Source organism: Zingiber officinale, chromosome 4B, assembly GCF_018446385.1.
Source record: "Zingiber officinale cultivar Zhangliang chromosome 4B, Zo_v1.1, whole genome shotgun sequence".
In the NCBI taxonomy this organism is placed as follows: Eukaryota; Viridiplantae; Streptophyta; class Magnoliopsida; order Zingiberales; family Zingiberaceae; genus Zingiber; species Zingiber officinale.
The window spans coordinates 137280019-137295629 of NC_055993.1; the positions used below are offsets into that span (position 1 = coordinate 137280019).

General features: G+C 38.6%; 1 protein-coding gene and 2 long non-coding RNA genes across 3 annotated transcripts; 2 read left to right on the forward strand and 1 right to left on the reverse strand.

The window, feature by feature from the left end:
• Positions 1–4697: 4697 nt before the first annotated feature.
• Positions 4698–5279, forward strand: LOC121978025. Its single transcript, XR_006111113.1, has 2 exons — positions 4698–4898; positions 4982–5279. It is a non-coding gene; the product is annotated as an uncharacterized LOC121978025 (long non-coding RNA).
• A 4911-nt stretch (positions 5280–10190) lies between these two features.
• LOC121976965 lies at positions 10191–11170 on the forward strand. The gene has a single exon (XM_042529410.1). It carries the CDS (start codon positions 10403–10405, stop codon positions 10919–10921), a length of 519 nt encoding a protein of 172 aa, XP_042385344.1. The 5' UTR covers positions 10191–10402; the 3' UTR covers positions 10922–11170.
• A 390-nt stretch (positions 11171–11560) lies between these two features.
• Positions 11561–12040, reverse strand: LOC121976966. The gene is made up of 2 exons (XR_006110716.1): positions 11918–12040; positions 11561–11833 (listed from the first exon to the last, which is right to left on the reverse strand). It is a non-coding gene; the product is annotated as an uncharacterized LOC121976966 (long non-coding RNA).
• Positions 12041–15611: the final 3571 nt, after the last annotated feature.

Below are 15611 nucleotides of genomic sequence, written 5' to 3' on the forward strand. Positions count from 1 at the left end.
TCGGGGTGACATAGGCATGATAGCGGGCAGGCTGACTGACAAAAATTCTAACCTAGCTAGAAAATCACACACTCATTGATTGGAAATTCAGTCTAGCCTAGAGCAGACACATGGGCGAAAATTAGTTTCGGTCCCAAGGACCTAGAAGGGATAGAAATACCTCACAATGATGTCTTGATCATCAAGGCTATTATAGCTAACTATAATATGTATCATACCTTTGTGGATATATGAAGTTCTGTCAATATCATCTTCAAGAACACGTTCGATCAATTACAGATAGAGGAGTAAACTTCAACCCATGACAACGCCCCTATACGAATTCATCGACAATGAAGTATAGTCGACCAGACAAATCCGATTGACCATCTCTTTGGGGGAAGAGCTCCTGATGAGGACCCACTGATCGACCTTCATTGTTGTGGATGCACCTGCGGCCTACAACATAATTTTAGGTCGACTGGCGCTAAATGAGTTCCAAGCGGTCGTCTATACCTTCTACCATAAAATTAAGTTCCCGATAGATGACTCGGTAGGAGAGGTGAAGGGGAGTCAACTGGTAGGACGCAAGTGCTATGCAGATGTGATCAAGACCGAAGTTCGCACAACTTCGGTCTAACTCAGGTCAATGTCATTCAGGAAGTGCCCCCAATGTTAATGTTGGTGCGGTTAACACTAACAGTCTAACTCAGGTTTTGATGAATGACAAAGTAGGTTAAGTTAGTTTCATTATGATCTAACACTTTGAATAAGTGTTCAGGAGAAGTTTAGCTAGGTCGACGGGCTGACCTGATAGCTGGCACGAAGCCTAGCTAGGTCAACGGGCTGACCTGATAGCTGGCACGAAGCTTAGTTAGGTTGACGGACTGACATGATAGCTGGCACAAAGCCCAGCTAGGTCGACGGGCCGACCTGATAGCTGGCACAAAGTCCAGACTGGTCGACAGGCTGACCTGATGTCTGACACGAAGTCCAGATGGGTCGACGGGCTGACCGGACGTCTGACAGGTAAGTTAAGATAAGTCACTGGAGGGGAGTGACTTGGTGAGTACGCGTTCCCCGTTCGAGGGAACAGTAGGTGTCGATCCAACTTAGAATCATTTCGGGAATCTAAGTTGAGATCGTGACTAGATTCCGGTCTCGGTGAGATGAAATCTAATTACTATTCTTTTACTATAACTGTGCTAATACTTTATTTTATAGGATAGTATAATTTACATTCACCTCGGATTAACGTTTTCTTGCAGGAAGTTGATTACTGGAAAATGGGGATCCGGGCGCCCAGAAGGGATCCGGGCGCCCGGAGTGCAAATCTTATCCCGTCGCAGTCGTCACACATGGAGCTTACTGGTTTGTTGGGCTATGTCACAGTCCAGGCGCCCAGAAGGGATCCGGGCGCTCGGAGCATCCTATATAAGGAGGTCTCACCCTGGAGCAAAGAAGAACAACGTCTTCTAACAACTGCGCTATGCTCCTGCGACGTTGCTTCTCCGACAACCTGCTAAAGTTTTCTTTCTTTCATTATTATCGGTATTTTTCTTAATAGTTCTTGTACTCAATATTGTAATCTGATTTTGCGAACTATTAGTGATTGCCCAATGAAAGCACTCGATGAGTGCGGACCTTGGAGTAGGAGTCGACCAAGGCTCCGAACCAAGTAAATTGATTTGTGTTAGCATTGTTTTGCTTTTATTCTTCCGCTGTGCTTACTCTAATTCGATACGATAATTTTTCAATCACTATTCATCCCTCTCCCCTCCTCTAGCGACTTTCACGATCCGACAGTTAATTTATGAAAAGAATGAGGGGGTGCCAATCCATCTAGGTCGATCAGAGGCCACCACTCAAATAGCGGCCGATTTAACCCCAGAGTTCAAGGCTAATCTAGTCACATGTATAACGTGTAATAATGACGTGTTTGCTTAGACACCTCAAGAGATCACTGGCATCTAACCTAGTGTCATGGAACACATGCTCCATGTCCTCTCGGACACTTAGTCTATCAAGCAAATAAAGAGAGATTACAGAGCCGAGCAAAATAAAATCATCTGAGCAACACATTCAAGAGGTGCAGTTTTTGAGCTGGTTGGGCAACGTAGTTCTAGTATCCAAACCTAGAAACAAATGACGTGTTTGTGTGAACTTCAGAGATTTGAATAAATCATGTCTGAAAGATTATTTTCCCTTGTCATGCAACAACCAACTAGTGGATGTTGAATTTTAGATTGAATAGAGTTTCTGAGGTGGTGGCATACCTGAGATCCCAACGATATTCACCCAAACTCGAGCATGAGGTGTAGTTCTATCTGCTAGTCGATCAAAAAGGATGTAGGAGGGACAAGTCGAAGATAGAAGTAATGAGACTTCCAACCTTTGTTGGAAGAGGACATTTTATCAAAAAAGACGGAACCCATCTGGGCTTGGAGAAGAAAGACACCCAGTTCAGATTTCTTTGAATAATTAAAATAGTGAAAGACGTGAGGGTAGAAAGGGATGCGGTATAAGTAGAAGAGAATGGTGACCCCACATAATAACCTAATGGGGTTGGGAGATAATTATTGGAGAGGGATGTGAATGTAGTGAGAAATTTTGAAAAAGAATGGGTGCAACGAAAAGCAAGACCAGCCATAAATTGATCTTTAAAAAAGGTAATGTAGCCGGCATGAGAAAGATTGGGACGATTGTGCCCTAAGGGTATAATAATGTGGTGGTCATCGGGGTGTTGATAAGTAAGGCGAATTTGGTCTACCTCCTCGCCGTTGAAGTCTGAGGTGGTTGAAGTATACCAAAGGTCGAGGATGGAAGAAGAGGGAATAGCAGCGCTGAAAAGCAAAAGAAGGAAACAGAGGAGGTGTGAACAATAAACTTACGAGGGAGAGAGGAAATCCTAAGCAATTGCAAGTAACAACGAAAAGGGTTGAAGAAGAAGTCACGGAGGAGAATGAAAAATAGATAGGGTTGAAGGGAACGTTCGAAACTTTAAAAACCCTAGTAATGCTCCACTATGGCCATCTGATCATTAGAGGCAGGACAGAGATGAAGAATCAGAGCCATTGAATTCGAATGATCGCTTGTCGCATCAAACCTTAATAGCAACCTGTCACTTCAGATATTCTTTCCATAAGCGCTCGTCATATGATGGAGAGATACTACCCACATTTATTAAGGATGAGAAATGATAATTATTATTATCATCAAAAGACGTGCTTGCAGCACTAAGAATTAATTATGAGTGGCATATCCTATTTTTAAGGTACAAGTATGGCGGTGGTAGAATAACATCAACTTGAGCCGAGTGACTAATCAGGGACTGAGTGTCCGATCAAAAAGCGAGAAACACAAAAAGACACAAGTGTTTAGTCAGTCAAGCTTGCAACCTCCTTCAACTAAACTTGAAGAGGAGACTTGTGATATGATGAATAAGGTAGAGTCCCCAAAGTTGGGGTTGGTTGATGTGACAGTCAAAGTCAAAGAGGGGTCAACATTTGGGCTTAGCACAGTCACATGGCTTGGCCAAATAGTATGGCCGATCAGACCTTTTGTCCGATAGAATCCCGAGTCCCTCCGGCTCGATGGAATCCTGAGCCATTTCCGTTCAATTCAGAATTGAATCCTCTCGGTCTAATTGAATATATTAGATGTACGACTCGGTCGGACTCCTTGTCTGAGAGGATGCTGAGTCTTCAAAGATGTCGAGTCCTTAAGATGGTCAACATTCCTTAGCTGATCGAGACTCCTTGTCAGAGCAGATGCTGAGTCCTCAAAGAGGCCAATCCTTAAGATGGTCAACATTCCTTAGCTGACCCGCACTCCTTGTCCGAGCGGATGTTGAGTCCTCAAAGAGGTCGAGTCCTCAAGATGGTCAACAATCCTTAGCCGACCTGACCCCATCCGAGAACGAGGTTCGACCAAATGTTAGAGGGGAATTAGCAGACCTACCACCAAACGGTATTAATGGTTCATCAGCCCAACGACCTAATATTTCCTTTAGGCGTTTTGTTTAACCGTTGTCAAATAATCAAAGGAGTATTCCCTGGGCAGTTTATATGACAAAAGCTTCTACTCTGTAAAACACAGAAATGGTGAATCTATTTTAGAAAAGATTGTGATGTGTCAGATTGATTGGTCATATTTTGGAAATACATTTATATTCATGTAGAGAGAAAACAATAGTATATAAGGAGTCTCCATCTACAAGTGCAGGTAAACTCCGCTATCAGAGTTCATTGTTCATCATTTATGTTCTTCATTTCTTCCTCCGCCCATTTGTCTAATTTGAGCGTCGCAGTACTTGTGTCGAGGACTTATCCCTAGCCCGGTCACTTATATTTTCCTTTTTTAGTTCTTCTCTTTGACACATAAGGTTGATCGTGGCACCAGGTCTCTCGCAGAGTCTTCTTACCGTCAAGATTGACGCCATCTAGTTGGCGCGTTAGCTTTTCCTATTTTAGACCATGTCATCCACATTAATTTATAACATCATTTAGGTGATTAATGTGATAGATATTATAAAACCCCGATATTAATACCAACGTGGATGTTTTAATAGTCAGCGCCGTTTAACTCATTAGCTGCTCTATTCATATGGTCGGATTATATTTTACATTAGTCAATTTAAATTTTAAATTAAAAATATTAGTATATTTAAAATTTATTTTTACATATGAAATATTGAAATGGCACGATATAGCGTCGAGCAAGACCAGATTTACCAGCCCTAGTGTGGCATCCTGGTGCTGCCCTGTTTCTCCGTCCCTCTCTCTCGCTCGCTCGTTCTTCGGATAGCCTGACTCCTTCGCATGGCGAGCCATCAGCAGCCGATCCCGCGGCCGTGGATCCTCGATTTGCTCCTCCCCGCCTTAGTCGTTCTCCTCATCGCCGCCCATGTCTTTGCGTTGGTATATCCTCCATTTGCTCCTCCTATCTTCTATTACTCTCTTTCTATCTTCCTTTGATGTTGTAGCTTCCCGTGTTCTTCTAGGTCTATTGGATCTACAGGTTAGCCACCGACAAGCAACCGCAGGTTGGCCCGCAGAGGAGCAAGGCCCATTGATCACCGTGAGTTTGCTCGTTCCATACCCGACGATCCCAAATATTTGATTTTTTACGCCTTTTTTTTTTCTTCTCTTTCTAGTGTGATACTTTAATCTGTTAATTTGTGCATACATGTAAGTTTTTTTTTTTTGGTGTGTGCCATTTTTATTCTAGAGATGAGCTGATCATTTGTGTACATGTTTTGCGTTTCAAGAACTGTTTTCGCACGAGAATGCCGGTATTCCTACAGGTGAAATTTGTTGCTTACTTTGCTAATACTTAGAGGAAATGTTGGACGTACTAGATGACTGACGTTTTTGAAATTTTAGCTGCTCCAAATAGTCATGTCAAATCTTGATGCATCTTGAGTTATTGTTCACCCATGTGGCTAAGAGAGAGTTTAACCTTAGATCTGACTGCTGAGTGATGTGTTTCCTTTTATTTATCACCTAACAAAAATTGTCAAAAGCCGGCTTGGGTCCTTTAGTAACTGCTGATCCATCCAGTTCTTCACTCTTTTAAGTGTCTAACTGGTAGAATAGGTATGTTATGGTCCTATTGTTCTGCTACTCCCTACTAAGTTTACAATACTTTAGTTGTTGTAAGGATATTGTGAAAACAACAAAAAGGACAGCATTAAAACGCTATAGAATGAACTTGTCTACTCTTTTCAAATGCAGAATGCTTGGATAGATTTTGTGGCCGACTGTTTTTTTAAGGTTAAAAACGACGGAAACATTATATTAAAAAGAAACATTATTGTTCTCATAAGTAGATAAATCTCAAGGATTTTATGATATTCACCTTTTATGAGCCTGCATGCCTTTATCAAGAATGAATCATGTCATGTTTTGATATAAGGTCTAAGCATTTGGTACTATGATTTTGTCTGTATGATATTTGAGGGAGAAACTAATACCAGTTTCTTACAAAATGTTAGCCGATGAAACTTTATATCAGTTCATGTCCGACACAACCAACATCAGTCCTAAACTTTGGAGTTCATTTTTTATAGATTATTGGACCTCCAAGGACAATGCATATCCTAATAATAAAGGAACAATAAAATGATATTAGGCAACAGTCATAGTGATCCCTTAAGTGCAAAAAATAACCACTGAAAATGATAAATTAAATGCTGCCGTATGTATATTGTTTGATAATGGAACTTCCGTGCACTGACTTCCATTAGTGCAGTATGCCAATCTGCTATCGGCATTTGAAATTTGGATGGTTGTTGTACTTTGCGTGAACATGCCAGAATTGAGGATTGGGCTTCTAGCAGTGCTGCAATTTTAGGTACACTTGTTGGGAGGATACCCCAATTTCTTCGGTGCATTTTCTGTCCTTACTGACATTGAACTGGTAATCTAGTGTGTTAAGTTGACATGTTGGATAATCATTATACTGAAGGGGTTAACCTTGAAGACACCTGTTCTTTTTCCCCTCTTCTTGCTACCATTCTGCCATTCATGGTAGCATTAGTAATGTTGAACTAGTTAGTTACCAAGTTTCTGCCTAAATCATCACAACCGGACCATGGAAGGGTCATTAGACCATGTGGATATTGTATCTTCTTATGCTAAATTATGGTTTCAGATAATATTACAAAGAATAAAGAACTTTTAATTGTTATCTAATTCAGACTTGCTAGTATCTTATTCACATTTTCATCTTCAATTTTGACTTTTCCGCTTCATCGATTTCCTCTATCCTTCTTGGCTTAGATGTCAAAAAATGTGAGCTAAAGATTCAACTGAATTAAGTTTGATCTATGAATCTTGAAACAGCGAGAATCATCTCTCTCTCTCTCTCTCTCTCAATTAAATGATCTGAATTATACTCGTCGTTATAGCGAGATCTTTTTGGAAAGGTAAGTTATCTATGATATATGATGTATTATGCATAACTGGAGTTTGTTTTTGTGATATATGATGTATTATGCATAACTGGAGCTTGTTTTTGTGATATATGATGATGTTCATTAATATCCCTTCGTGTCTGTTGACATTCCAATTGAAATCTGTACCAAATGCTGTCTTATTTGGTATAGTATGCCTTGAAGATATTAAATGATAAAAGAACAGATCTACAGATCTACAAGCGATGAGATCTAAGGATGTTGTTCTTGGGTCGATTGAATCAATTGACTTTTGCCTTGTCCCTATGAGATAAAATGATTATTTTCTATCGGAATAGAAGGTGATATTGCTCACTTCATCGGTCCAGTATTGCTAGTCTCACGACGAAACACGGACAAATAAATCACCGAGGATATTTTGTCCTAATATAATGGTTTTTTTTACGAAGAATTAAACACCTAATGAGATATTTTATATGTTCTAAAAAATATCCTAAAATATATTAATGTAAATATTTATATAGATATCATGTGTCAATCTGTGACTATTTTCTGTATTGAGGAGGATTTGCACATTTCTCCCTATGAGACAAAATGATAATTTTCTATTTTTTATATCGAAGATATGCATAATGCGTCATCCTAGGTTGATGACAATATGATCGACCCAACAAAAAGCTATAAGGCAACCTCAAATTGGTACACCCTAGACCATCCCATAATATAAAAAAATTTGATAAATTTAATTAGTTTTATTGACTATTTTCTGGGTGATCAACTCGGTCTTCTAAATTTTTCATCAATTATTAGGTTAAATAAAAAATATACGTGGTGGGCAGTCCAACAACCTAATATTTTTTGTTTTTGTAGTTCATTTGGAGGAAAAATTTCTATAAATACATCATAATTGAGGATCAAATCATGGTGCCTAAGTGACAATTTAGATGTCCTACCGTGATACCATAGCCCTGGGGACAATTAAATGATAAACACAATTAGTCTCATTGACTATTCTTGGATGATCGTCTCGATCTCACGAAAGTTTTCCATTGGCCATCAGGATAAATTGGAAAACACGTGCGACGGTTGCACTTCCCATTTGGAGATTTTTTTTTTACAAATACGTCATAGCTGGGGATCGAACCGTGGGTGTCTGGGTGACAACCTGAATGTCCTACCGCGGCACCATAGCTCCGGGGACAAAAAAATATAGTAGGGTGAGAAAGAGGAGAGATGATTCTCTGTTCCACTTTTTTGGATAGGGGGATGCTCCATAATGTAATTGCGGCTGGATCGCGGTTGCGATTTAACCGTAATGGTTTGTGATTCCTCTCTGAGTTTACATTCCCATCCAGATTATAGTTTAGGTTGGGGTGGACGGTCGGAAGCTGTCGGCGGTGGACGGATGGCCGGGTTATCGGGCGCCGAGCGAGGGGCGGTCTTCGGCCGTCCACTCCGATTCAAATTATAATCTAGGTAAGAAGATGAATTCAAGGAAGAATCACAAATAATTACGGCCGGATTAAGGTCATGATCTAATGGTCGTAAATAATTACTATTGAATTGAGGTTATGATCTCACTGTAATTATATTATGAATTATTCCTGTCCTCTCAGGACGGTGCGATGGTTAAGACATGGGGTGTTACCGCATGAGGTCTTGGGGTTGAAACTCGGCGTGACCGAGCATAACCTCTCTCATGTCTTAGCCATTTGCACTAATGGCTAATAGCCGTCCGTGATTTACCTTTTCTGTGTTGGCCTAGAGATAGGTTGACGGAGACGCAGGGGTGAACGAATCGCTTTTTTACCACATGAATTATTCCTAGATTATTTTATGAATAAGAGGATCCGGTCTCGAGAACCAGATGCATAACATTGTATTTTGTTTTGTTTTTTTTTGTTTCATTTGCTCTGCATTGAAATATGAGTAAAATATATAGTTTATATTATATAAATATGGTACACGTTACAGGAATGGGAATATAAATGGGTCCTTTTGCCTCTCCATTGCCATCCAAACGTACAGCCCATACCAAAATAACGAAGCTAATGAATAGCCGTCATCTGTCTCACCGGATGTTCCTTGATCCAAACATCCACCCTGGGCGCGGGACGATGATGAGCGATAAGTTTCCCAAAGTCTGTTTTCCACACTGCGTAAATAGATATTTGTGGCTCTTGAATCACTCGTAGTGACCCATATGTGCTTTTTAAATTTATTCGGTGGTTGGTGTGAAATTTTTATTGAACCGGATAGAATAGGAGTGTAAACAAATTAAGTCGGCTCACGAGTTTTTCAAGTCGGTTTGAAAATTATTTGATTCGTATTTAAATTTATCGAATTCGAACTGAATTCGAACATGCTTGAATTTTTTTTGAGTCGAATTCAAGTTCAAATTATATTGTTTGATAGTTCGTGAGTCATTCGTGAGTTTTAATATTTTATTAATATAAGTTAAATATATATTAAATAAATAAATTTTGAGTCTTTTGATAATTATTTTCGAGTAATAATTTGAATAGTTCGCGAACATATTCGAATCTTTCTAGTCGAATTTAAATCCAAGTTCTAATTCGAATCGAACTCGAATTAAAAATTTTAAATTTTTCGAACTTTGAATTGAGTTTAAACTTGAATATATCTATTTCGTGGTGAATTTGAATTTTATATTTAGTTCGATTTAATTCGTTTACTCTTCTAGGATAGAACATGGAATCATGCGAATGAAGAGCAGAAATATTTGAACATGGTCCATTTAGCGCTTATGCTACTGCTGTTTTATTATTGTTACAAAGCAAACACTGGGAGGTAGGGCACGAGCGCGCCCTTGCAACCACCCCTTTTATCTCACCGACTATGCAGGAAACGCCAAAGAGTCAGCAGCCACAGCAGAAAGCCTGTCAAGTAAAATGTGAAAGGAAGCTATCAGAGTGGGACATCAGAACCGACATCCGACGCTGATGCACAAAATGTTCGTTACGTTTTTCAAATGTTTCACATACCTTCTGAAAGATAGATAAATGTCAATGATATGTTGTTATTCCATTTCTAAATGATTGTGAAATTGAGTCTATCTTGTTGTTAAGCGAGGTAGGGCTTTTTTTTTCTCTTCTTAAAGGAACAAAAGCTAGAGAATTCAGATCTACCCTTGTTGAATGAATGCCCCACACAGACATTCATTGAGTTCGACACCGGTCCATCAGTTGAAATGAATTAATTGAGTCCAGCACAAGCACAGAGATTAGGAAACACTGCTTGGGTTGGCCGGCCCCCCTCGCCCTCCCCCATCGTTCCCCCCATGCATGACCACAAACAGCCTGTCCAGCTACCCATCATCTGTCCTCCATTGCCCTCCTCTTTCTAATTCCTCCCCCCCCTTCCTACCATTACCCCACCCACAAAGAAGAGAGGAACAAGAGGAGAAAAGCAGCAGCAGCTCCTCCTGCTCCTACCACAGATCTGCTGCTGCTGCTGCTGCTGCTGCTGTTGTTACGACTTGTTGCCATGGGCTCCCTCCTGGAGAACCTCCCAAAGAAGCGGCTCCTCCCCACCGTGTCATACAAGGATGACCTGCCGACCTTCCAACCTCAGACGAAGCCGCCGCCGACGCTGATGGACGCTCGCCCCATCGGCCTCCGCAAGCGGATCTCCTCCTTCTCCGTCAAGATCCAGCCCCTCTCCGCCGACTGGGCCGCCTTCCGCCGCTGCAAGTCCGCGCCCTCCTTCGGCGAGCTCGCCGGCGCCGTCGGCCCGCTCCGCCGCTGGTGGGGCCAGTGCTGGGGTTGGATCCTCTCGCGGAAGCCGGTGTTCGCGGAGGACATCGAGATGAACGAGGAGGAGACCGCGATGCTGGGCTTCCAGCTCAAGGGCAGCTGGCGCCACCTCTTCTACCGGGTCCGCTCCGAGATCCGGAAGCTGGTCCGCTCCGACTGTCTCCCCACCTCGCTCCCGCAAGGCTTCAGGTACGATTCCTTCAGCTACGCCCAAAATTTCGACGACTCCACCGACCGAACACCACGCTGAACTCCACCTATCCGATCGATCCCAATTCCAAGGACCTATACGCGTTGTTATTGTTTGATTATTAATCCTATTCATGTCCGTAAGCTTTCATTCTTTGTTGCTCATTTAAGTTCTTTACATATGGCTATCTCTCTCTTACACACACGGACACACACCACCACCACCAACACCCAAATGAGAGAGTAAGTCAATTAAATCAGTTCCTTGTGCAATTGTGACTATATAATTTGTGGATGCTCGTTTTATTTATTTTTTTCTCTGAAGCTATTAAGCCAATTATTAATTATTATACCGCTAAAATAACGACGCAAACCATGGGATCGCATTAAATTTAAACGGAGCATCATGTTTGTTGATTCGTCATTTTTTTGGGTCATAATTTAATTCATAAACTCATAGATGATGTGTTTTGTTTATAAAATGTGCGGAGATTCTCCTGGCTGTAGTAGGGTTGCTGGTTTGGAGCTGTCTCGCCAGCTGATGTTCCAGCCATAAAACAGTCACTTCGTTTGAATATAGAGCTGGCAATTTAAAAATATTTTCTTTTTAAGTTATTCTCAATTAACATGTTCTAATATTAAATATGTTAGCTAAGTGATATGATCATTTTGCTTAATTAGGACTTGACCTCAACTCATGTTCAACTTAAAACATGCATACTCCATTGCTCCATATCACATTATACCAACAATCACCGCTAACTCTTTAATTAACTAAAGAACCACTTATTACGATCACACTCCATGTGCCTGAAAAGGATCAAACAAGGAAAGCTCACCAGCACAAAAAAGCTCATGCAGCGTTAGGGTCCAAAGGGAAGAGAGAAGCTAAAAGCTCGCCCACTTGAAAGATCCGTGGCCAATCGACTTCCGTTGGAGCAGAGGAACCAAAGCAAAAACAGAGTCAGAGTATCTACCAAAGTTAAGTTAAGAGGAGACAGGGAAAAGCATGCAGTTGGCATTGAGCAGTAATTAATTAAATCGAGGTTAAGGATACTGAAGAGGAGACGCTCCCACCAGTCGAGCATGTAGAGCCCCACTGTTACGTTGTAGAGGTGCAGCTTTCTGCTCGCCCAGTTCATGCTTCGGAGCTAACGGCCGGCGATGTTGCAAGAGGAGAAGATGAAGAGAAGGGGGGAGCTGGATGGGCGTGTATATATAGTGCAGTGCGGTGAGGGGAGGAGGGGCGGAGGTCAAATTTGAGTGCGGAGTTAGGAGGAAGATGGCCGGCGGAGGTTGCTGATGGAGAGGAAACCGATGCCGTGAGAGAGAGGTTGCGAGGCTTCCAAGGTTTGACGATTACTAGGGATTAGTTAATTAGAATTTGGATTTTCTCGAGGGTGATTTATCGAAAATATTTAAATCCGAACTGATTGTTCTAGATCTTTAATATAATACTAGTGTTTTAATATAATACTAATGTGATCGTGCACACGCGTTACATGTGTAATATAATAATATGATCCAAGTAATAGTGATGTTAGATAATCCCAGTATAATATAATAATATATAAATTATTTGGATCTTTAGTGTCAAACTCATGTAATAATGATGCTAGAGAATCCCAGTATAATATAATAATATATAAATTATTTAGATCTTTCCAGTGTCACCATTATAAATCAAGATGTCACCATCCTTATAAACCAAGAATTAATTATTTGGATAAGATTTATCAGACTCATGCAATAGTGATGCTAGAAAATTCCAGCAACAACGTCATGCGCCTATGGCCTGTGTACCTGCATGAACCTCCTTCCATATCTGTGGGGCCGGCACTAGGGGGCCGCTAAGGTAGCGGATCTACTTTTTAGAAAATCCTAGCAACAAACTATTATAACGGGTTTCCCTATGCAAAAAAATTATTTTAATTTAATATTATACTTGTTTTAGTAAAATAAATTAAGAAAAGTATATTTTTTAACATCGTCAGCCTAAAATATTTATAGAAATTTTTTTGATCATAGTGTTGTCAATTCTAAGATATGAGACTAAAAAGAACTATATTTTTTATATGAAACAACCAGAGAAAATTAATGATGAGAAAAATTCATAGTAATACGCTGTAGTTGATTCTCGAATTTTAGAGCACTGATCGTTTCGCTTGTGGAATTACTAATAAATATTAGAATTATTTTTAGTGTAAATAGAAAAAAAAAATATTAACGTAAATACATTTTAGGCTTCATCAAAATTAGTTAGTAAAGGGGGGAGATTTTTAATAAAATAGTAAGATATAAAAAAAACAAAAGATGAAACAAATGGTGATTAAATTCCTGAGCTAATTAAATTCAAAGTACGCCCACATTTCTTCTTAATTTTGACATCTGGTAATTATTTTTTTAAATAGACGATTAATCTGAAAATATTTAACTGGTAAACGGTTTAACTGATAAAAAAAATTACCATAGAATCAGATTAATTGTTTTATAATTAATTAACATAAATTAGATATCTAATACTAATTAAAAAATAGATAATAAAATAAGTACGCCACATTTGATGAGAGTACTCCATTTTTTTTTAAATATTTTTATTCTTAGTACGGGCGTATAGCAGCTACAATTAATAATCGGATTAAATACTATGTTTCATTTTGATCAAATTTATATATTAAAATATTTTCAATTAACTTAATTAAAATTATTTAAACTTTATTAAAATTATTTTAACGGATCAATTAAATCACTTTAAATTTTTTTGAAACAGCTACTTAATATGTAATATTACACTGTTACTGTGTTATAGCAGTACATTAGTGTAATAGCTACTTAAAAAATGATAAACTCCCGCTTAGAAGATCAACATCCTTCATTTTTTATTTGAAATTTTTTTTTTTATTAATACGTTATAGTTGAGGATCGAATCAAGGATACTGGATAACAATTTGAATATTCTATCGTAACACAATAATCCCGACGATAGTGTAATAGCTACTTAGATCGTTGTTAAATTAAATGGTGTATTATTATTGTTATTATTATTATTATTATTAAAAAAAGTAATTTTCAATAAAATGAACGATGACAATTTTGATCCAGGTTGGGTATGCTGAAAATATTACTTGGAATGATGTATTGCTCGAGAATGATATATTAATATGGCTTATAAAAACATATTGCTTATATTGCTCGGAAACACACATGATTAAACTCACTTTTGTTCTTTAGGAAATATAAATCTAATTTAATGATGCCTTAGGAAATATAAATCACATTTAATGTATTTTGACACATCTTGGAGAGTTGTTTCTATCTCACATATAAAGACTATCATTTGTATTATTTAGAGACCAAGATTATTTTTGAGATTAATATATTTCAACTTTTAAGTTTACTAGAAAATTTTTCTTCTTTATTATCTCTCTAAACTCTTGGTTGATTTTCTAGAATGATGAAGATTAATTGCGCCTTATGTTACCTTCGACTTTTTCTACGGTGTCACTTACCCTAGGGGTTTCTCCATGTCCATCTCAAAAAAAATGATTAATCAGGCTGGGTAACATCGAGTCTGGGGTGACCAGCTTGACCCCACGAAAAGTTTCCGACGATCACCAGGGTAAATCGGACAGCTCAGGAGCCAACAAAAAATTCCTATAAATTCGTCATATCTAGGGCTCGAACTGCGAGTGCTTAGGTGACAACCTGCATACCTTGCCGCTGCACCATAGCCCCGGAGACCTCCATCTCAAGACATTTAGAATAAAGGTAAATAACACATAGAAGTATTTAATTTTTATTTTTTTAGTTGACACTATGTGTATAGGTTACGTCAATTAATTTTGAAGATGACCAATCCAATTTCATAAAAATTTTCTACCAACTACTAAAATAAATAAAAAAGTGCTCACAGCGGATAACTTGTCAGTTCAATATTTTTAGATCAACTATCCATTCAAAAAAATTTATCTATTAAGTTATCATTTTTTAGTTAATACATAATATCTAACTATTTAAACTGACTAATTCACTCTACCCCTCTACGAAAACTTTTCATCATCCATTGAACTCAATTGGAAAGTACTTATTTGATCGTGGGACGACCTTTTAATTTTTGTTTTAAATTCTTCCTTAGAGGCGTTGCTTAATTTGAATGCGGGTAACGTGCTATTTTCTTCTACGAGAGGCAAATTTTCCTTCTTTGTTGTTATCCTACTCACGGCTTTTCACAGGTAGTTGTAACGCCGCAGACATCGACCGAGGAACATCGTTTCATACACGATAGCTTCATATGTGATTTCTTAATTTTCTCGTCTATCTATTTATTTTTTTTATTCAGCGACAAACTCGTGGATCTTGCTTTACTTTTTTTTTAGTTCTTTTTATTTTTTTTATTTTCTTTATGTTCTTTTCTAGTAAACATCTACTCTCATTTTTTTTTTACTTTTCATTTCCTTTTAAAAAAAATAAACACCGGTGAAATTCAAAATCCAAATGATCATTCATAATTTAAAATAAGACTTGAGCAATGTGATCACATCCACATCAATGTAGTTGACGGTGACCATCCACTATATTATTCAAATGATATGACACGTGGCACATGGATGATTGGCCATGTGTTTCCACAAAAATATGTCATTTATTTGAATGTGATATACAATATTCTAAATTAAGCTACTTTTAAAAATGACTTTTAATATTTTATTGATGCTAAATTATTATTGCAATCTTTTACTTGAAATAAAACC